Here is a 23,315-nt window from a genome sequence, read left to right as displayed (position 1 = left end):
ATTCTTAGGCACACAAACAAGTTCAGATATTTAGATGGCCTGTATAAAGAGAACTACTATAGCAAACCCTGCATGCAGCTGATTTTGACTTCTATGCAAAGTTGCGTGATGCAAAGCACCATAAGATTTCAGAGATATTCACACAGCAATGCACAGTCTAAAACACGTTTGTTTTTTGCTAGATTGAGCTAATAGATTATACTGCCTGTACGGTACTGTTTTTGACCACAACAAATAACTGTGTGATGCAGTGTTGTATTTGATTTTGAATTACATGCACCTATCACTGTCTCTCACTTCTATAGCATCCTATCCCTACAATGTATTATTTTTTTCCTAACTGCACCTATCACTGTCCTTCACTCAGACCGTGTATGCTCCCTATTCTAGGCAAGGCAAAATGGTGCCACGGCCCATCTGGCCTTTATACAGGCCAAGTCACTGGGTGCGCCTGCCAATCACAGCCATGGCAATACTTGGAATGACTCTGATGGCTCCGGAAGTTCCCACAGCCTAAATGTTTGCTGATTGGCTGCTCTGCAACCTTTCAACAAGCTTTATTTGGGTGATGAACCCGAACAGGAACCAGACGTACAAATTTGGGTAATGAACCCGAACAGGAACCAGACGTACAATCAAAAGTCTGTGTTCAGGGTTCAGCACTGGACACAAGTGTCCAGTATGAACACCGAACTTTACAGTTCGGGTTTGTTCATCCCTATTTTTATTTGTGTATATTTATTTATTTTAATTTAACAGTAAATAGGTAAATTATGACAAGGCAAAAAAACCCCTCTTGACAGCAATAATACAGCAGTGTTTTTTTATTGTCCAAGAAACCAAGCTACATCAACAGACATATAAGAAGAGCAGATATAGGTCTTTGTCATATCTAATGTATAAAGCTGTGTGTATGTGTGTACGTCCTCTAAAGGAATCTGCGCCGTTGCATTTACAATCACAAAATTTTGCACATACACCTCATTTGGCTCAAGGAACGTCATAGACTATGTTTTGAGGGGAAAATTTAACCCCGTGCTTTAGTTATTCAGCAAAAAACCTGCTTACATTAGTCAGTGGAGCTGGGAACGGATCTGTTATAATAAACTCTTATTATGGACAGAGAGAGACACAGACACACTCATACAGAAAGACAAACAAACACACACACACACAAACTGGATGTTTGAGGTACTGACTATTTTGACAGTTGCCCTGGCCTATAGCAACCAATCACAGGTATGCTTCTATTTTGTAACAGGTCAAGGAGCTCTGATTGGTTGCTGTAGGCAATAAAGGACATTCTCAGCATAAGACAGTTTATGTAAGTTAATATGATTTCAGTGGTGACGCTTAGCCAACGAGGTTGTAGAGGCTGATGTAAGTCACATGACCTTACCTGCTTTCTAATTGTGTTGTGTTTTATGAGGCAATATATTGGCTGTTTTCACAGTTTTATCCTGGATATTAATCAGGTGGCCTATAGCAACCAATCACAGTTGTGATTCTATTTTGTTTCAAGTCAAGGAGCTGTGATTGGTTGCTGTAGGCAATGAAGGACATTCTTCGTATAAGAAGCTTATGTGTAAGTTAATGATTTCAATGGTGAGAAGGAGATTGGGAGAGAGACTTAACCCCTTAACGACCGCGGGCAGTAAAATTACGTCCTAAATGTCCTAATGTTACTGCCCGTGGTCCTCCGGCGGCAGCATGCCGCGATCGGCGCACATCTCAGCTGATTTTCACAGCTGAGATGTGTGCCTGCTAGGCACGAGCAGAATTGTTATCTGCTCATGCCGATTAACCCCTTAAATGGCGCTGTTATTACGTGACAGTGCCATTATAAGCGCGATCGCGGTAAACTTTTACTTACCGCCCGATACCGGAAGTCACGTGAGGCGATCACGTGACTTCTGATAGTTGTCATGGTAGCACAGGGTCATGTGATGACTCCTGTACTGCACATGACTTGCTTTCACTTTCGCTGTGCCCGCTGCACAGTGAAAAAGAAAGAGAGCGTATCTGCTGTTTACAGCTGTGTAGCTGTGATCAGCAGATACTGCAGAGCGATCGGATTGCTGATCGCAATAGCCCCCTAGGGGGACTAGTAAAATAAAAAAACAAAGTTAAAAAAAGTTTTAAAAAATTAAAAAAAAACAAAAAAACCTAAAAGTTCAAATCACCCCCCCATTCGCCCCATTGAAAATTAAACGGTTAAAAAAATAAAAAATATACACACTTTTGATATCGCCGCGTTCAGAAACGCCCGATCTATAAAAATATAAAATCAATTAATCTGGTCAGTATACGGCGTAGCGGCAAAAAAATTCCAAACTCCAAAACGACGTTTTTTTGTCGCCACAACTTTTGCGCAAAATGCAATAAGAGGCGATCAAAACGTAGCACCTGGCAATAATGGTACCGTTAAAAACGTCAGCTTGAGACGCAAAAAATAAGCCATCACTGAGCCATAGATCCCGAAAAATGAGAACGCTACGGATCACGGAATATGGCGTAAAACGTGCGCCACTTTTTTTGGACAAACTTCCGATTTTTTTTTAACCCCTTATATAAAAGTAAACCTATACATGTTTGGTGTCTACGAACTTGCACTGACCTGAGGCATCACACCCACACATCAATTTTACCATATAGTGAACACAGTGAATAAAATATCTCAAAAACCATACTGCTATCGCACGTTTTTTGCAATTTTTCTGCATTTGGAATTTTTTTGCCTTTTTCCAGTACACTATATGGTAAAACTGATGGTTTCATTTAAAAGTACAGCTCGTTCCGCAAAAAATGACCCCTCACATGACCATATTGACTGAAAAATATAAAAGTTACGTGTCTCAGAAAAAGAATGGCGGAAAAAAAAAAACGGAAAGCGAAAAATCGTCCGGTCGTGAAGGGGTTAATTACTATCCCGGGCAATGCCGAGCTCTACAGCTAGTCTAATATATAAAGCTGAGTGTATGCATCTACGTGTGTGTATGTCTGCTAAAAGGATCTGCACCGTCACGTTTACAATCACGAAATTTTGCACAACCACCTCATTTTGACTTATAGAACATCATAGACTATGTTTTGAGAAGAAAATTTAACCTAGCACTTTTAGTTTTTTGCCAAAAAAACCCTGCTTACATTAAAGTCAATGAAGCTGGGAATGGGTCTGTTATTATAGACTTCTAATATGGACAGAGAAAAAGACACACAGTGACCCACACACATACTGTAGAGACAACACACTCACTTAAAGAGACACACACACAGACAGAAAGAGACACAGACAAAAAGACACACACAAACTGGATGTTTTAAAGTAATATATTGGCTGTTTGATCAGTTTCCCTTGTGATGTAGTGACCGGCAATGTTGTAAATGGCCGGTATGTGCCGCAGAGGAGGAGGTCCCCTGCGATCTGAACCTGGAATGTTTCTCTGGGACTTGTAGTTCCATGAGGATTGCAGTATATATTCAGGGCTGGGTTCATGAGATGGTCAGATGTGATGGGCGGGAGTGACCATCCACATACCTCCCATACATGGGTGTGTCTAATGGTATTTAATGGAGCTGTCATTTGTCACATGATCTCCATGTGCTGGTGGGAGCCATCTTGGTTGGAGCACATGGGCAGGAGATCATGTGCATACAGAGCTAGTGAGGGCTCTGAAATGTCAGGGAGCTGCAGAATCCACTGAGGCTCTGGACCAATGGCAGGGGCCATTAAATGGAGCGTGTCCAAGGGCCGGGACGATGAGCCCAGGGTGAGAGTCTCCCTGGACTGGATGAAGGCAGACTGACAGCCTGCAAACCTATTGGCAAGTAACACCCCAAGAAATGGGACTATATGGTAACCGGTACCTTATATTCGGACTGTGTGGAACCCCGGCTTCGACCCGGAGGACATCTATGATTACATTTTTACAAGTGCTGAATAAAAGCCGTTTGAATTGGACTGTACTGGGTCACTGCCTCGATCGCCCTGTGAGAACCCCGCAACGTTACACCCTGGATATTTAACAGGTAGCCTATAGCAACTAATCACAAGTCTGCTTCTATTTTGTTACAGGGCAAGGAGCTCTGGTTGCTATAAGCAACGAAAGACATTGTTAGTATAGGACAGCTTATGTGTGAGGTAATATGATTTCAGTGGTGACACTTAGCCAACACTGTTGTAGAGGCTGATGTAAGTCACATGACCTTGCCTATATACTAATTGTGTGGGCTGTTATATACTTTCAAAACGCTCTTGATTTAGGAGTTTGAGGTAAAGTACTTCACATTATTTTGGTAATCATTTAGTTAATTTGTGTTGCATATCTGTGCTGTTAGAAGTATTTCATATCATATATTCAATTACTTAACTTTTCGTTTTATTCATAAAATTTCTGCCTGTTTAATTTTGGGACTTATGTGCAAAATAATTTTTTAACACATTTTATTTTGTTTTATAGTTTAGTTACTATACCGGGCAATGCTGAATACAGCTAGTTTTTAAATATAGTTAAACTGTCATTAAAATGATAATAATTTACATCAGTCTAATTTCTTTTCAGTGTCACTATAATTACATAACAGATATATCAGGGTTTTATTTCATCCACACAGGGCAAATCTTGGAGTCCATCGATCAAGGAGGTTTAATAAATAACACATTAACTTACTTTGCTTCTGACCATGGTGGATACTTGGAAGGAATGGACGGAAGTCCTCATCTTAAGGGCAGTAATGGCATTTATAGAGGTAAGAAATGCAACCTGAATGAGCATCTTTTTGTGCACATTGCATATTGTGCATGCTAAAATTCTTATTTAGTATTCTGTTTTAGTTATAGCATGCCATTTGACAGATTTTCACATGGAGATTGTCATGGCGGTATCAGATGCTGTTAACACTACAGATTCTTATACTCTACAGTATGGTTTCTCCGGTGTTACTGAGTTATGTGCTGCCATGCGACAGCCGACAGGCTGCTTGGATCTGGATCCGCAGTGGCTCAAGGGGTCTCCGGACCCGATGCGGGATCGCGCGGCGGCTCGAAATGAAAAAGGGGGAAAAGATATTTACAAAAGGGGGTGAAAGGATTGGATAGTGTTCGTGACACCACCCACGGGTTGTGGTAAGGCGGGATACAACCGCTGCTGCGTTTGGGGAAGAGCGCCCGGGAGCGATGGGATGGTAGCTTGTGATGTTAACCCCTCTGTGGGCAGGGGAATGGTGTCCCGGGGCTCGGTGATGGATGGCTGGGGACCCGTTAGGAGTAGTGGGGCACAATGTACTCACACAGTCCAGAGATGCTGACACTGACACCGGGTAAACCAAAGTCCTGAATGCCTTTCAACCTTTGGCTGAGCCTGCTGGGTCCATGCCCTTTTGGCATTGCTGGTTGGTCTGAAGCCTTGTCCCTTGGCACTGTGCTTTCTCTGTGTGGATCCCTTTTGCCTGAAACTACTCGGGTCCTGCTCACCTGCGTGGCTAGCAGGGTGAGCTTGGGATTTTCTGGACGGATTTGGGAAGTCCTATCCTCCTTGTTGCGCTAGTACCCCGATTTTGGAGCGGGTGGAGAACGGTTCGTGAAGATTCTGTCCTCGTCGGGTGAATTACTGGGCTGCATAAAGCTCCTTCCCAGTCTAGGGTCTGCGTACCCCGCCATGCCCTGGCCCCTGCCCGGTTGTAGCACAAGGCAGCCGGTCTGCCTTCCGTGGCAGTACCGTGCCCCCTGTCACTACCCCCTGCGACCAGGGTTCAAGCTCCTACCAGGCCAGGCCAACGTCTAGCACCTGGGACGGGTACAGGAGCCCAGCTCCGCAGCCTGACCTTGTCCTTTCATGGCTCACTGACACTCCCTGACTACTCTGACACTTCTGGCCCTCCTTCTACCATCCCCCTCCATCTGGGTGGCCCTATTGTGGGTGCAGTGTGTTCCTCAGGATTTGTGTATACCTGTTCTTAGCAACACCAAAGGGACAGGACCCGTAACCAAGGAGGAGCGGGTACCATGCAGAAGGGCAGATTGCACAGCACCCTTGTGACCACCTGATAGGCCAGGGCGTCACATTTACACAGGCAGACTCAGGCATCGACCAGCTGTGTGCTCACCCATGGTCAGGCTAGCTAGAGTTAACCTCTGCCAACCTACTGGTTACTTTTTGGATCACATGTTGGGAACCTATTAATTTGAACTCTGCCTTTTTAAGATTGTGGAATCTGGCTATAGTTTATTGCTGTCTTGGTCTGTGTGCTGTTGTGTCCCAGTCCTGCTGGTGATTAAATTACATGGTGCTTGCAGATGTTGTGCAAGTTGTCCATCATTGTGTGGTTTTCTCCCTGCTCTTATTACTCCGTACCTCTTATTGTCTTATACCTCTGTGTGAGTGTGCTGTAAGATAAAGTTTTGGTTTTCTCTGTTTATCCATTTCTCCTGGTTTTATCACACTCCTGTCCTGGCCCTCCCCAGGGATAGAAGGGGAGGAGGTAAAGATCAGGGCTTAGATATTCTCACCTTCAAAGATAACTCTGAGAATATGGATAGCAGAGGGCACCCTATTCTGAGGGTCAGTTTAGTTGCCCCAGTTTCCGCTGTCCCCATAATCAATCATGACATAGTGGACCCAACGTTTTTTCCTGCATGGATTTGCATGCCAAGTCTCTTCAGGTGGCTGCGTTTAAAGGAAACTACAGCAGCAAGCTCAGCTTTTCACACCTGAGCAATTTATCAGGATGGCTGTATCATCTAAACCTAATCCATACCTCCCAACCATCCCGGATACAGCTGGACTGTACTGGATATGAACAGGTGTCCCAGTGTCACGATCGTGAGGCTTTTGTCCCGTGGCTCCGCTCATCCGCTCTCTCCTCGTCCGACTTTCTCCCCCTCCTAAAGCACATGAACAGAGCCGAGCGCTGCTAAACTGCTCTGGCTCTGTGCTGCCGCTGTTATTAGTGGGCGGCAGCAGCAGCACTTTCCTGGCTGCCGGCACTTTAAATCGGCACCTGCAGCTCAGCGTACACTGCTCTCAGCTGGGCTGCTTGTGTACGGAAGGAAGTACATCTGTGGGCGGAGCTACCGAGCAACATGCTGAGCTCTGTCCACAGATTAAGAGACTGGAGGAAAAGGAGCTGCAACACCAAGAAACGCTGTATGTGACCCCCCCCCCACTGACCCAGAGCTGTATTACCCAGCCCCCTCCTCACCAGAGCTATATGCCTCCAGTCACCCCCCCCCTCACCACATCTGTATGGCCCCCTCACCAAATTTGTATGCCCCCCCACCAGATCTATATGCCCCCAGCACCCCCCCAGCTCTGTATGCCTCCAGCCCCCTCCCACCAGATATGTATCCCCCAGCCCCCCTCACCAAATCTGTATGCCCCAGCAGCCCTCTCCTCACCAGAGCTATATGCCTCCAGCCAACCCCCCCTCACTAGATCTGTGTGCCCCCCAGCCCCCACACCAGATTTGTATGCCCCCATCCCCCCCATCGGAGCTGTATGTACCCCCAGAGCTGTATAAGCCCAAACACCAGAGCTACAGTTATGTCCAGAAATATTTGGACAGTGACACAATTTTCGTGAGTTGGGCTCTGCATGCCACCACATTGAATTTGAAATGAAACCTCTACAACAGAATTCAAGTGCAGATTGTAATGTTTAATTTGAAGGTTTGAACAAAAATATCTGATAGAAATTGTAGGAATTGTACACATTTCTTTACAAACACTCCACATTTTAGGAGGTCAAAAGTAATTGGACAAATAAACCAAACCCAAACAAAATATTTTTATTTTCAATATTTTGTTGCGAATCCTTTGGAGGCAATCACTGCCTTAAGTCTGGAACCCATGGACATCACCAAACGCTGGGTTTCCTCCTTCATAATGCTTTGACAGGCCTTTACAGCCGCAGCCTTCAGGTCTTGCTTGTTTGTGGGTCTTTCCGTCTTAAGTCTGGATTTGAGCAAGTGAAATGCATGCTCAATTGGGTTAAGATCTGGTGATTGACTTGGCCATTGCAGAATGTTCCACTTTTTTGCACTCATGAACTCCTGGGTAGCTTTGGCTGTATGCTTGGGGTCATTGTCCATCTGTACTATGAAGCGCCGTCCGATCAACTTTGCGGCATTTGGCTGAATCTGGGCTGAAAGTATATCCCGGTACACTTCAGAATTCATCCGGCTACTCTTGTCTGCTGTTATGTCATCAATAAACACAAGTGACCCAGTGCCATTGAAAGCCATGCATGCCCATGCCATCACATTGCCTCCACCATGTTTTACAGAGGATGTGGTGTGCCTTGGATCATGTGCCGTTCCCTTTCTTCTCCAAACTTTTTTCTTCCCATCATTCTGGTACAGGTTGATCTTTGTCTCATCTGTCCATAGAATACTTTTCCAGAACTGAGCTGGCTTCATGAGGTGTTTTTCAGCAAATTTAACTCTGGCCTGTCTATTTTTGGAATTGATGAATGGTTTGCATCTAGATGTGAACCCTTTGTATTTACTTTCATGGAGTCTTCTCTTTACTGTTGACTTAGAGACAGATACACCTACTTCACTGAGAGTGTTCTGGACTTCAGTTGATGTTGTGAACGGGTTCTTCTTCACCAAAGAAAGTATGCGGCGATCATCCACCACTGTTGTCATCCGTGGACGCCCAGGCCTTTTTGAGTTCCCAAGCTCACCAGTCAATTCCTTTTTTCTCAGAATGTACCCGACTGTTGATTTTGCTACTCCAAGCATGTCTGCTATCTCTCTGATGGATTTTTTCTTTTTTTTCAGCCTCAGGATGTTCTGCTTCCCCTCAATTGAGAGTTCCTTAGACCGCATGTTGTCTGGTCACAGCAACAGCTTCCAAATGCAAAACCACACACCTGTAATCAACCCCAGACCTTTTAACTCCTTCATTGATTACAGGTTAACGAGGGAGACGCCTTCAGAGTTAATTGCAGCCCTTAGAGTCCCTTGTCCAATTACTTTTGGTCCCTTGAAAAAGAGGAGGCTATGCATTACAGAGCTATGATTCCTAAACCCTTTCTCCGATTTGGATGTGAAAACTCTCATATTGCAGCTGGGAGTGTGCACTTTCAGCCCATATTATATATATAATTGTATTTCTGAACATGTTTTTGTAAACAGCTAAAATAACAAAACTTTTCACTGTCCAAATATTTCTGGGCCTAACTGTATATGCCCCTTAGTAATATCTATGCTACCAGTAATTTGTATGCCCCACAGTAAAGTGTATTTCCCCCAGTAATGTGTGTACCCCTTAGTAACGTGTATGCCCCTCAGTGAAAAACAGACGTTCTTCACTGATGTGTTAAACACACATATGTCCCTTCATACTCCGTGATTCACGGCACACAGTGGTTGTCCATGTGCGATACGTGATCCGTACTCCGTGATTGCACATGGACATATACTCACCTGCCACCGCTCCTGCTCTCCGTGGTGCTGAAGAGTCCCGCGATTCAGCATCCAGCCACCGCTCTCTCACCTCTGCAGCTACTTCTGGGCTGGCTCTGGCTGCATAAATGAATATGCATGCCATAATGTGCCGGTCAGGAAGAAGCAGAGAGCAGCTGCTGAACTCAGCATCACTGGAGAAGGTGAGTTGAAAAAGCTTTTTATTTTAAATGTCCGTGTTTTTTTGGTACGTGTTTCACGGATCACACCATAGTGTGGTCCGTGGGACATCAGTGATGCCAGAAAAAAACGGACATGTTTCTGTGCGGCAATAAAGGATACGCATGTACGCCGTACGGAGACACGGTCAGTGAAAAATCACTGATGTGTGTGCAGACTCATTGATTATAATGGGTGTGCATAGGTCAGTGATTCTGGTACGTATAAAAACTAACACATACCAGAATCACTGACATCTGAAACAGGCCTAATATGTATGCCCCCTCAAGTACTGTCTATGCCCCAAGACACTTCTGTGCTGTATATACTATAACTCCAGCCCCTCCTGTGCTGTATATACTGTAGCCCCCAGCCCCTCCTGTGCTGTATACACTGTAGCCCCCAGCCCCTCCTGTGCTGTATATACTGTAGCCCCCAGCCCCTCCTGTGCTGTATATACTTTAGCCACCAGCCTCTCCTGTGCTGTATATACTGTAGCCCCCAGCCCCTCCTGTGATGTGTATATACTGTAGCCCCCAGCCCCTCCTGTGCTGTATATACTGTAGCCTGTTATGATCCGGAACCATGGAAGACCACCATAAATCATTAGTAAAAGGTGACAAGAGCATTGGCAACTAATCTGGCCGCACATCCACTTACTAACCATCACACCTAGAAGTAGCCGAGGAGTGAACTAACATCCTGTGCACCGCGAACCCAGCCGGAGAACTAGCTATCCTAAAGGAAAGAAAGATTAATAACTCTCTACCTCAGAAAATAGATAAAGAATAGCAAGCCCCCCACATTCAAAGACTGCGGTGATATAGGAAAACACAATACACAGATGATAGGATTAGCAAAGGTGAGGCTCCCACTGACTAAAATAGGAAAGGACAGGAAAGGGGCTGATGGTGGCCAGAGAAAAACCCTACAAAATTCCAAATTCCTGATAGTACAAAAATGCCCTCAGATCGCACGATCTGCACTCCGTCCTATACCAGGCGCTCTTGTCATACTAATGAACAGAAAAAAGGAATCATTACAAGTTCAAAAAGCCATAAACACATGGACTTATAGGAGCAATACTCCAAACATAACTGCAGGGAGTTTCCCAGCTAAGAAACTGAGAGGGAAGATCCCTGCACGCAAATAAAAGAAAACAACCACAGCAAATGACAAACTCAGATAAGGGTAAAAGAACCAAACAACAAATAAAGAGCAAAGCACTTATCTGGGGTAGATGTGGTATGGAGCAGGATGAAGCAGGCTGGTGAACAAAGAACAACTGACATCCGGCAAAGCCTGCTATCAGACCAGGATTTAAATAAGCAGAGAGTTAGCAATGGAAACGCCCATTGCTCAACACACCTGGTCTCTGTCCAAGCCATTCCTGGCCACAAGAGTGCCCAGCAGCCAAAGCATAACTGACATTCACAATAGTAGCCCCCAGCCCCTCCTTTGCTGTATATACTGTAGCCCCCAGTCCATCCTTTGCTGTATATACTATAGCCCCCGCCCCTCCTGTGCTGTATATACTGTAGCCCCAAGCCCCTCCTGTGCTGTATATACTGTAGCCCCCAGCCCCTCCTGTGATGTGTATATACTGTAGCCCCCAGCCCCTCCTGTGATGTGTATATACTGTAGCCCCCAGCCCCTCCTGTGATATATACTGTATATATACAGTGTATACACTATAATATATATACATATATATAATATTATATAAAACCCCCATCCACCCTTGTGATACATACACAGCGGTGTCAGTGTGCACTGTGCGTGGCTAGGTCTGTTAAAGTCTTGCCAAGTGATCACATGCCGAGGAGGAGCTGGATAGAGACAAGCGGGGTAGGTGAGTGCGGCTGCTGCCGGCTTCCTCATATTATTACCTCCAATGTGTGTTTAAGTATGATGTATATTAGTGATGAACGAGTATGCTTGTTACTACGCGATACTCGTGCTGTACTCGTGGTCTTCATCTTTGCATGTTGGCGCTCTTTTGAGAGCCAGACCACTGCAATGCCACAGCCCTGTTAGTTGTGGAATTGCAGTGATTGGCCGGCCTTGCACAGCGTGACCGAGCCTTTATACCGGCGGGCGCGCTGTGCTCTGCACACAGCCATCTCATATTCCCTGCTTTCCATGCCCACAGGCGCCTATGATTGGTTGCAGTGAGACACGCCCCCACGCTGAGTGACAGGTGTCTCACTGCACCCAATCACAGCAGCCGGTGGGCGTGTCTATACTGTGCAGTAAAATAAATAAATAATTAAAAAAACCGGCGTGCGGTCCCCCCAATTTTAATACCAGCCAGATAAAGCCATACAGCTGAAGGCTGGTATTCTCAGGATGGGGAGCCCCACGTTATGGGGAGCCCCCCACCCTAATAATATCAGTCAGCAGCCGCCCAGAATTGCCGCATACATTAGATGCGACAGTTCTGGGACTGTACCCAGCTCTTCCCGATTTACCCTAGTGTGTTGGCAAATCGGGGTAATAAGGAGTTAATGGCAGCCCATAGCTGCCACTAAATCCTAGATTAATCATGTCAGGCGTCTCCCCAAGATTCCTTCCATGATTAATCTGTAAATTACAGTTAAAAAACACACACACACGAAAAAATCCTTTATTAGAAATAAAAAACACTAACAAAGTCCCTCATCACCAATTTATTAACCCCGACAAACCCTCCATGTCCAGCGTACTCCACAGTCCTCCAGCGTCGCGTCTAGCTCTGCTACATTCAGGTGACAGGAGCTGCAGAATACACCGCCGCTTCTGTCAGCTTCACACAGCAACTGAGGTGAGTATAGCGATCAACTGCTGTCAGTCAGGTAACTCACGGCCACCGCTGGATCCAGCGGTGCCGCGATTAACCTCAGTGACAGCAGCTGATCGCTATACTCACCTCAGTTGCTGCATGGAGGTGACCGGAGCGGCGGTGAGTAGCGCGATCAGCTGAGCTGTCACTGAGGTTACCCGCGGCCACCGCTGCATCCACCGCTGGATCCAGGTAACCTCAGTGACAGCTCAGCTGATCGCGCTACTCACCTCAGTTGCTGTGTGAAGCTGACCGGAGCGGCGGTGTATTCTGCAGCTCCTGTCACCTTCATGCAGCACAGCTGGACGCGACGCTAGAGGTCCATGGATTACGCCGGACATGGAGGGTTTGTTGGGGTTAATAAATTGGTGATGAGGGACTTTGTTAGTGTTTTTTATTTCTAATAAAGGATTTTTCGGGTTTGTGTGTTTTTTTTTTTTTTAACTGTAATTTACAGATTAATCATGGAAGGAATCTCGGGGAGACGCCTGACATGATTAATCTAGGATTTAGTGGCAGCTATGGGCTGCCATTAACTCCTTTTTACCCCGATTTGCCAACGCACTAGGGTAAATCAGGAAGAGCCGGGTACAGTCCCAGAACTGTCGCATATAATGTATGCGGCAATTATGGGCGGCTGCTGACTGATATTGTTAGGCTGGGGGGCTCCCCATAACGTGGAGCTCCCCATCCTGAGAATACCAGCCTTCAGCCGTATGGCTTTATCTGGCTGGTATTAAAATTGGGGGGACCGCACGCCGTTTTTTTTAATTATTTAATTATTTATTTCACTGCACAGTATACACACACACACCGGCTGCTGTGTTTGGGTGCAACGAGACACCTGTCACTCAGCGTGGGGGCATGTCTCACTGCAACCAATCATAGGCGCCGAAAAGCAGGAAAGCAGGGAATACGAGATTGTTTAATGAGCGGCCGGCTTTTTCAAAAGAGGAAAAGCCGCCGGAGTTTAGTGAACAGCTGTGCAGCGCCGCGGCAGTGATCGGGGAACGGTAAGTAAGAGAGAGGGGGAAGAATGACCGACAGACTGTGAGAGGGGGACAGACAAGACAGAGAGAGATCGACAGAGCAAGACCGACCGACGGGAGATAGAATGAAAAAAAAAATGACCGACATCGCTAGTAAAAAGCACAAAACGTGCGTTTTGGACATCTGAGTGCCACACAATGTTTTACGTAAACTCTTTCATGTATTAATCTCAAAAAGTAACATACACCAGCTCTATCTCACTATTTGGTATGTGCCCTTAACATTTCCACCATGAAAATTCATTTTGGTGTCATTTTGGAAGGTTTTCTGGTGAGGCCGTAAAAATGGCGTAAAACTCGGACAAAATTGTTCACAGCTGTGACTTTTGAGTGATAAATGCTTCAAGGGATCTTCCCCATGCTGTTGCCATGTCATTTGAGCACTCTTCTGAGACTTTTGTGACATTTTTAGGGTTTCTACATGCTGCCGGGGGTCATTTCATAAAAATACTCGGGTCTCCCATAGGATAACATTGGGCTCGGTGCTCGGGCCGAGTACACGAGTATCTTGGGATGCTCGGCCCGAGCCTCGAGCACCCGAGCTTTTTAGTACTCGCTCATCACTAATGTATATATCTATGTATGCCAGTGCAGATGACTGTGTATAGAGTTGTCTGTTTATATGTATTTTAGGGAATTTGTCTTCAAATATGTACCGTATATGTGCGTATGCCTGTGCCCACAATCAGGACTCACTGTGTCCTGGAGGCAGCGGGTCCTGACCTGCAGGGCTGCAAGTCTCCTCCGCAGGAGACCACAGCTGCCTGTGCCCACGATCAGGACTCGCTGTGTCCTGGAGGCATCGGGTCCTGACCTGCGGGGCTGCACGTCTCCTCCGCAGGAGAACGCAGCTGCCTGTGCCCACGATCATGGTTCAGTGCGCTGCGGTCTCCTGCTGTGTTCTCCCTACAGAGGACACATGCAACTGCAGCAAACAATTGACATGCTGCAGTCTGGAAAGACGCTCGGCAGGTCAGTGTTTGCTGCAGAAAAAACAAGCACAGTGGGCACGGGATTTCTAGAAATCCCTCCACTGTGCTTGTGTGATGCCCTAGACCCCCAGGGGTCACAGTACACTGACACCACACACACACCCCCTCCCCTGGTAAGTGACACCAGTCAACCAAAAATCCTTGTTGCCACCCTCCAGGCTTGATGTCCACACCAGGTGGGGCGGAGCCAGGCGGTTGATCCCGCCCACCGAGGAGTTCACAGGTCTGGAGGCAGGAAAAGTCAGTGAGGTGAGAAGTTGTTAGGCAGGGGAAGTGAGAGGAGTGGAGAGACTGTCTGTCTGTGTCTGGGTTGGAGCCCAGGCACGATCAGCAAGGTCGGCAGACGGTGGTGTAGGCCTGCGGAACCGTAGGACCGGGGTTGGGCGGTGGCCCACCGGTACCAAACCGGGGAGCAGACCGAAGCCAAGCACCAAGGCAGGGTACTCAGACCCCAACTAGGCTAGGAGCCGCCGAAAAGGTCAAATTCTCTGATTGCAATCTGGACCTCAGGGGTTCGTTCCCACCTAAGTCCCGTCAGAAGACAACAGCCCAACCCGTTCGGATAAGCACCACCGCCAAGGGCCAGAGATCCAAGGGCCAGCGCCTGCAGGCAAAACGGGCTCTCCCGACACGTACATGCCGGGGAGTTGACTACTCGTGGGAAGCCATAGAAGTCAAACACACTTACACAGGTGCAGGAAAACTACAGCCACCATCAACCCGTCCGGGGAGAATGAGAACACCGCAGCCGGCTGTGGGCCCCGTCCATCCAGCCGTTTGGTTTACCAGAGACTCTGTTCTTCTGTGTCTGAGTGAGTACAACAGTGCCATCCAGCACCGCAATGTTACACCCGCGCCCACGCTGCCTCCCCGCATCGGCACCTGCACCTATATCCCCTCCACGCTACCCAACCGGGGTCCCGGGACCAACAGCCCCTACCCACGGAGGGGTCAACACCTTAGCTGCTCTCCGCCATCGCTCCCGGGATCCTCCATCACCAGCAGCGGTGGTGCCCACCATCACCACCACCCGTGGGTGGCGTCACGACCGACATCCCAAACACCCACCACCGAAACCTACCCCTTTTCACTCATGGGCGAGGAGGCGCTGCTCGAGCCCCCGGGTCCGGCCCCATGCTCGAGCCACCGAGAAGCAGAAGCACCGGACCCGAGCACCAGCGATTCCAGGCGAGGGACGTTCCAAAACCCCTCCGCCCGCGACACTTGTACTGTACAATGCAGCGTTTTAGACACCGCAAAAACACGCTACATCCAAAATGCTGCAAATACTGATCGTGGGCACACAGGCTTAAACAATGTGATCAGCAGTGCTGAAAAGGATTGGATGTGGGCGTGACAAATTGCAAAATGGGTGTGGTTAGGGGCGTGGCTTAAAATTGCCGCTACGCGTGCCGCATACTTTGTCCCTCTTTCTCATCTTTAAATGTTGGGAGGTATGCCTAAACTGCCCCTCCCTGAGAGATTTTCAGGGGAGTGCAGCTGGTTTGTTGCTTTTAGGGAGACATGTAAGTGGTATTTTCATTTGTCACCTCTCATCTGGTGGTGAGGAACAGTGAGTGGGTATTACTGTCTCAAATATGAGCTTTTTCCCTGCTTGATGATTCCCCTATTTATTCCTATGGTGGATGGGTTTTTTTTCGGCACTCGGTCTGATTTATGATGATCAGGATAAAACTTCTTTAGCAGAGTCAAAAATCCGTTCACCAAAACAGGGGCATCTGCCTGCGGAAGATTACTGAACTGAATTCTGGTGGTGGTTCTAAGACACGCTGTGGAACGACCCTGCACTTTAAAATCTAATTTTTTTCAGTGTGTATCCAAGAGGATCAAGGAGGCTTTGGTTATGTACAAAACTCCTCCATCTATGAAGTTTGCCATGTCACCGATAATTTGGATTGCCAGAGGTCTGATAATACCTAGACTTTCTAGGAGAAGGCAGCTGTACCATCTTTACCTCTGGAGGACTCACCCGAGCACATGCAGCTTGAAGGGACATCTCATGTTAGGAAAGTAACCAGAGTAGATAGCAAAAGATAAAATCTAATTATTTTCTTGAAAACATTATTTTAATGTTCCTCACGAAGAAGCCCTAGGCGAAACGGCCGTCAGGGTATTTGTCATTCCATCCACTTCCAGTATGGTATTTAGTAGTCCTTATTTGACTGCTTGTGTATCCTGCTCTTTCCTCCCTGTATTTATCCTTGGCTGGCATTTTTTCCATGCATCTTTCTATCCAGTACTTCTTTTTGGACAGGATTATCTTCCTTAAATGAATTGTGTTATCACTGCCCTCATACTTATATCCCTTCTGGGCATTCTTATCTCTGTTTATATGGGCAAGTGAACTTTAATCCTTATTTTAAGCATCATTTTCTGTCCAAAAGAAAGCCATATTGGCAATAAATTTTCTAATATGTACTGGCTTGCAATTTTTCTACATCGATGGGAGTGCAATATTTATTTGCTATCCTGAGGCTCTATAAACCACTGTCTGTTCTTCTTTTTCTTCCCTGGGGCTGTGCAATATTTTTCCTTGGGATTGTGCAATACTCTATGGGAGACTTTCCTGCTTGTAGCATGCTATTTAATCCTCCCCTTTTTTTCTGCACATTTACAAACTATAATCTAAAGTGAATATCAGTGGTTTTCTGTGTTACACACATACGTGAAGTGAAGCGGTGATTGGAAGGTCTGTTTATTGGCAGATATCCCCTTTATTGTTCTATTTTCTCACAAAAATGTTTTTTTAAAAAAATTGTCTTTTTAAAATAATGTTTTCAATAAAATAATTTGATTTTATCTTTTGCTATCTACTCTGGTTACTTTATTAGTATTTCTGGATTCTAGAGTTAGCACTATTGTGATTGGGCCATTAATTTGGTGTTCATGTTAGGAAAGGCTTGTTTCTAGTGGAGCAAAATGAGTCATTTTGTTGGTATCTGTCCCTGAGTAGGGCTGAGCGGATCTGGACTGTAAAAGTCCGGATCCGCGCGGTTTCAAAGATGCCAGAGTGCCGGAACCGGGCACGGGATTCTGGGACCATGATCCGGATTTGGGAATTAAAGGGAAAATAAACAAAACAAGAAATAAATGAGTTTCATACTTATGGTGACTCAGTGTGGGATCTCGTGTTATTACTCTGGACCTGCAGGGTGTTTGGAGTTAATAAAGTGGTGAAGGAGGGTGTGTTGTACGTTATTCCAAATAAAGGATTTTTCTCTGTGTTTGTACTTATTTACTTTTCTTTTTTACTGCACTATTCTATGTCCTGTTGTGTATAAATATGTGACTCTTCAGATTCTGTATTATATTGAGCCTGATGAAGAGACCTGAGTAGTCTCGAAAGCTTGCTATTATTACCATCTTTTCAGTTAGCCATTAAAAGGTATCAACCACTGAGGACTTCAGTTCTTTTAAACAATTTTTTTACTTATTTACTGTCACTTACAGGTTATTGATGCAGGTATCTCGTAGATGCTTGTGCCATCACTAATCTGGGGTTTTAGTAGCAACTGTGCGGTGTTATTAATCCCTCATTACCCCGATTGTCACCCCACCAGGGCAATCGAGAAGAAGCGGTAAAGCACCAAGATTGTCACATCTACTGGATGTGGCAATACCGGGCGGCTGTGGGCTGAGAATACCAACCCCCAGCTGGCTTCATCTTGGCTGGGTATCATTTTTTTTTTTTTTTAATTTTTTTTTTTTTTTTAATTTAAATAAAAAAAGAATCGCAAGCAGTTTCTCTTGGGCTGGAATCACACTTGTGAGGGACTCGCACGAGTCTGACATCACATCACTGGTACAGCCGAACACTCTTTTGACAGGAGCGTGCATGTGTCTCTAGGTACATGCACGCTCATGTTCAGAGAGCAGCAGGCCGTGCTGGCTGATGTCAGTCCAGACTTGTAAGAGTCTGACATCGCATCACGGCACAGCCGGACACTCTTCTGACAGGAGCAGGCCCCATGTTTCTGTCTACATGCATGCTCACCATACTGACCCACAGATACTTGCACTGCTTTCCCTGCCCACCGGCCGTCCTGGCGCCTGTAATTGGTTGCAGTCAGCTGACACGCTGCCACTCACGGTGGGGGCGCATCTAACTGCAACCAATTACACGTGCTGGTGGGCGGGTAAAACAGTGAATATTGAATTGTCAGCTCCAGAAGGGAAAAGCGTGACCCTGGAGGAGTTTGCCGCCATGATACAGCCTGGGTGAGTACACCGTGTGTGCTCCTACTATCCTATCCCTTCCACCAATATTTTTAATCTCCGGATTATAATCTCCATTGTCTTATACGGGCACTGGATTCCGGAGCGGATTGGGTTTGTTTGTTTTTTTTTAATTGAGCAATGATCTGTTGTTCCCGTTTTTTTGCCAGTCCGAGTACCTTTTTATCCCTGAGGGAATTTAGCAGTTGGAAAAACGTTTACGCCCAGGTGGGGTGGGAGATCCTTCTTCCTCCACTACAGTTTTTTTTGGACAGTGGTTCTGGGGATAACATTTTGCCAGCAACTCATCACTGGAGATGAGCAAACTTGCTCAAAAAAGGCTTGCCAATTTCAAATTCAGTATGCGCTTTGCCTCATTCGTATTGGGCTCAGGTTCAAGAGCAATTTTCTGAAAAATTGGCAAAGATCGGTTTTATTGGGTAACTGTTTGTGGTTGCACTAATGCTTGTCGTCTACCTTATCACTTTGCTTAGGATAGTGGTGCTGTATAATGAGTGTGGGGATGTGTTTGAGGGGAAGCAACTTTGGCTGCCAGATCATCCACACATAATGGTGCAGCAAACATCCACAACGTTCAGACACAAGGGCTTGTGTCATTAGCTGCCTAACTCACATGCCACATGTCCGCATTTCATATGTAGTTGGACATCGGCCCCATTTTGTGATCACTACAGCTTAGGGACTGTGCTGATGCTAGACAATTAGCTTAGATAGTGGGTTTAATGTTAGGTAGTTGAGATAGTTAGGAGGGCAATAGTGTAGAATATGTAAGTGCAGGGACATGCAGTGTAGGTAGCATTGTGTGCCACAAATCAGCATTTCATCATCTAGTGATTGTTAATTGTGTGGTCCTTCCACAAATTTCTATTTCAGCCTTTAAATAGTGGAAAATCTGTTCTCCAGCTCCAAATTGCCATTTCAGCCGCTAAATAGTGATTTGTTAATTTAGTGACCAGTAACTCACTGGTATGGGACTAGGATTGTGAAACAGTTGGTTTAAAGAGGGATAGGGTACATAAAACATGAGTGTGAAATCCCGAGATTGTGGTGGAAAGGGGAATAGATGTTGTATTTGAGGTGTACGTGGGGTAGGTGCTAATGTTCCTGATAGCTCTACTGAACAAGCACCGGCTTGTCCTAACCAAAGAAAACTTTTATTAGTGGATGGGCTAGTCCACTCCCTTTCCTTGGCAGGCACATAGCAGTACAACTTGTAGATAAAGGCCATAGAGATATTGTGCTATAGTGGATGGCAGGTGCTGCATCAAGTGGCGTCTCCTCCTCTTCCTCAACATCACACACAGTGACACACTCCGAGCTGGAAAACCTAATTAACCTTGTTTTCCCCCCTACATCACAACTCTCCAACCACGAAACTGAGTGTGGGAAATCACAAATGGGTCTGCACACAGGGATTGCAGAGCTTTTCACATATTCTACTGTGGCCATCAGAGGTCTGCTCCAAAGATTCACAGGCTCAAGAGGAGAAAAGAATCTGCGCCAATATCAAAAATCTTTGTTAGTTGGATCTGGGGCTGGATAAAGTAGGGTCCGAGTAAAATCCTGACCCTCGTCACCAGATGTTCACCCCCGTTGTAGAGGTGATGATGATGAGACTCAGATACCTGAGGCAGATGCATACTGTACTGTACAGTCAGCACAGCAAGAGAAGGAGGAGTAAGAGGAGGAGGAGGTAGATAACCTTATGTTGCCACTTCCTGCACAAATATGTAGTGATGTTACCGCAACAAGCATTGTATCCTCAGCCACAACTCTGGCTGGTGTTAGCAGCTGTCGTATGGGCAATTCACATGGGCGGCAAGGGTTGACTAGCCTGGGAATTCTTTGTGACTGGAAAGGATGACCCAACTAGTGTTATTTGCCAATTTTGTAAAAAAAAAAAAGAAAAAAAAAAAAAAAAAGACTCAGTTGTGGCAAAAATTCCTATAACAACCGGCTCATGGGTAACCAACATTCGTTATTATGGAAATCTTGCTGCGCTAAAACATGGCCTAGCGGGACTCCCCAACAAACAGTAACCATATCAACCACTTCTGCTGCTTCGTACTACTCTAGCACCATGGCAAGTGTTCTCACACAGGTTTCCGGTCCTGCAGTTGTGGTCATGTAAAAGATTTTCCTCCTATGCTTGCCAAAGCTAAGAGCTTCAACTTCGCCACATCTAAACTGTTGGCAATGGAAATGCTGCCTTTCCACCTAGTGGATACAGACTGTTTCCAAAACTTAATGGCCGTGGCAGTCCCCCATTACCCAGTTGCCAATTGCTTCTCTAATTAAGCTGTGCCTGTGCTACACCAGCATGTCGCAGACAACATCAGTAAAAAATTATATATGTGAGATATGAGAGAGATATTATAACTATACAGCTCTAGCCAAAATTATGAGACCACTGCGAAATTTTCAGTTTTTCAGATTTTTCTCTTTATAGGTATATTTTTAGGTCAAATGTAAATTGTTCTTTTATCCTTTAAACTACTGACAACGTCTCTGAATTTTCAAGCATTAAATTTTGTATTTATTTTCTGAAAATACTAGTTTATAAAATAAAAGAGCAATTTACATTTTACTCAATATACCTATAAAGAGAAAAATCTGAAAAACTGAAAATTTTGCAGTGGTCTCTTAATTTTTGCCAGAGATGTATAGATATGTAAAAATATAGGGAAGTCCCCCTTTTTTTTTTTAATTATTTTTATTTTAGGAAATAATTAAAAAAAAAATTGTGGGCTTCGCCCAATTTTTGTGTCTGGCCAAGTAAAACTAGGCAGTTGGGGACTGGAATCCACAGTGCAGGGTGGCCCAAGCTTTCTGCCCCCCCCCACTGTGAATTTTAGTCTGCAGCCATCCCAGAAAATGGCGCTTTCATAGAAGTGCCATCTTTTGGTGCTGGGTCCAACTCTTCCAGCGGCCCTGGTGCTGGGTGGCACGCTGGGTAATAGCTTTGTTTTACCAGGTGGTATAAAGCCCGAGATTCTTGATGTCAGGCCAAGTTTGGCCCGACCATTAAAAATCTCCAATAAAGGGTTAAAAAAGACACCACACAGAGAAAAAATACTTCACAGACACACTTAGAGACTCCATCTTTATTACTCCCTCTCACCCCTCCACAATCCTGGTCTTCAACCTATCTAACTCTGCTATATCACCTTATCCCCAACGCCGCTGTTCACCGGCTGTGGCAGCTAATCCCTGCATGTGGGCTGACTCTGTAAAGAGCGATAAGATATATGTGGATGTAGATATGTGCTCGTCATTTGGTCAGGTGATGTTACTATAGTTCCGGAATTTATTCAATATATAAATTGTAATGAGCGGACCCTAAGATTCACTAATATGAAACCTGCAATTATTGTGAACTTTTTGGATTTGCAATTGTCAGGAGATATGGAGACTAAAAAAAATACACTATCAGAATTATAGAAAATTGCTAAGTGGTAACACCATTTTACGTGCCAATAGCAACCATCCTATTCACACAATAAAATCCATACCATATGGGGAATTCTATAGGCTTTGGCGTAATAGCTCCTCTGAAGCGGTTTTTCAAAGAGGCACACCACTACAGGGAGGCTACTGCAGAGACTGTATTGCAATATGGATATTAAACTGGCATTGACGATTTTGGAGATGTCTTCTCTGAGAAGGGTTGTCAGGAGTTGCCGCCGCATAGATCCTATGACTCCACCATAAGGTTGAAGCCTGGGGCTAACTTGCCGAAGTGCAGACTGTATAACCTGTCAGACCCTGAGAGACTAACTCTTAGAGTATACTATGGAGAGCTTGGCTAATGGACATATTAGGCCACACTCGTCTCCTTTGACTGTGGGTTTTTTTATTTGTCAAAAGAATGGTTCACTGTGACCTTGTCTGGACTTCCGTGAGCTTAACCAGATAACTGTTCCTGATCCATATCCCATGCCAATCATTCCAGACCAATTTAATCAGATTGCTGGTACTAAATGGTTCTCTACACTCAACCTTAGATGGGCGTATATTCTGATCAGGTGAGACAAGGGAAGGAAGGGAAAACTGCGTTCAATACGACAAAGGAGACTTCAAAAATGTTGTTATGCCATTCGGTCTGACCAACGCACCTGCGTTTTTTAAACATTTTGTTAATGATGTGTTCTCTCACCTTTTTAGGCCCCCTTCACATGTCAGTGATTCTGGTACGTATGTGCTTTTTTTTATACGTACCAGAATCACTGACATACGCAGACCCATTATAATCAATGGGTCTGCTCACACATCAGTGATTTTTCACTGAACGTGTCTCTGTGCAGCGTACACGCGTGTCCTTGATTCTGCACGGAGACAAGTCAGTTTTTTTCTGGCATCACTGATAACCCACGGACCACACTATGGTGTGATCCGTGTGTGATCCATGAAACACATACCAGAAAAACACTGACATATCAAATAATAAACATTTTCAACTTACCTTGCCTGCGATTCGCTCTGCAGCCTCTCCTCTCTGCAGCTCCTGCCCGGCTCATGAATATTCATGAAAGCAGGAACAGCCGACCCAGAAGTAGCTGCAGAGAGCGG

At 45.5% G+C, this 23,315-nt stretch overlaps 1 protein-coding gene across 5 annotated transcripts in view; it reads left to right on the top strand.

Annotated features, from left to right (window-relative positions):
- The window catches only part of LOC142287883 (arylsulfatase H-like), a 281,549-nt gene that overhangs the window by 222,384 nt on the left and 35,850 nt on the right, over positions 1–23,315 (top strand). For all 5 annotated transcript variants that reach the window (XM_075333476.1, XM_075333477.1, XM_075333475.1 and 2 more), the window contains exon 7: positions 4,615–4,749. In XM_075333476.1, coding sequence (XP_075189591.1) covers positions 4,615–4,749 — 135 coding nt within the window. The remainder of the gene's footprint in view (positions 1–4,614; positions 4,750–23,315) is intronic.

Source organism: Anomaloglossus baeobatrachus, chromosome 2 (genome assembly GCF_048569485.1).
Source record: "Anomaloglossus baeobatrachus isolate aAnoBae1 chromosome 2, aAnoBae1.hap1, whole genome shotgun sequence".
In the NCBI taxonomy this organism is placed as follows: Eukaryota; Metazoa; Chordata; class Amphibia; order Anura; family Aromobatidae; genus Anomaloglossus; species Anomaloglossus baeobatrachus.
The sequence above is the reverse complement of the archived record's forward strand: the minus strand, read 5'-3'. Positions and strand labels throughout refer to the sequence as shown.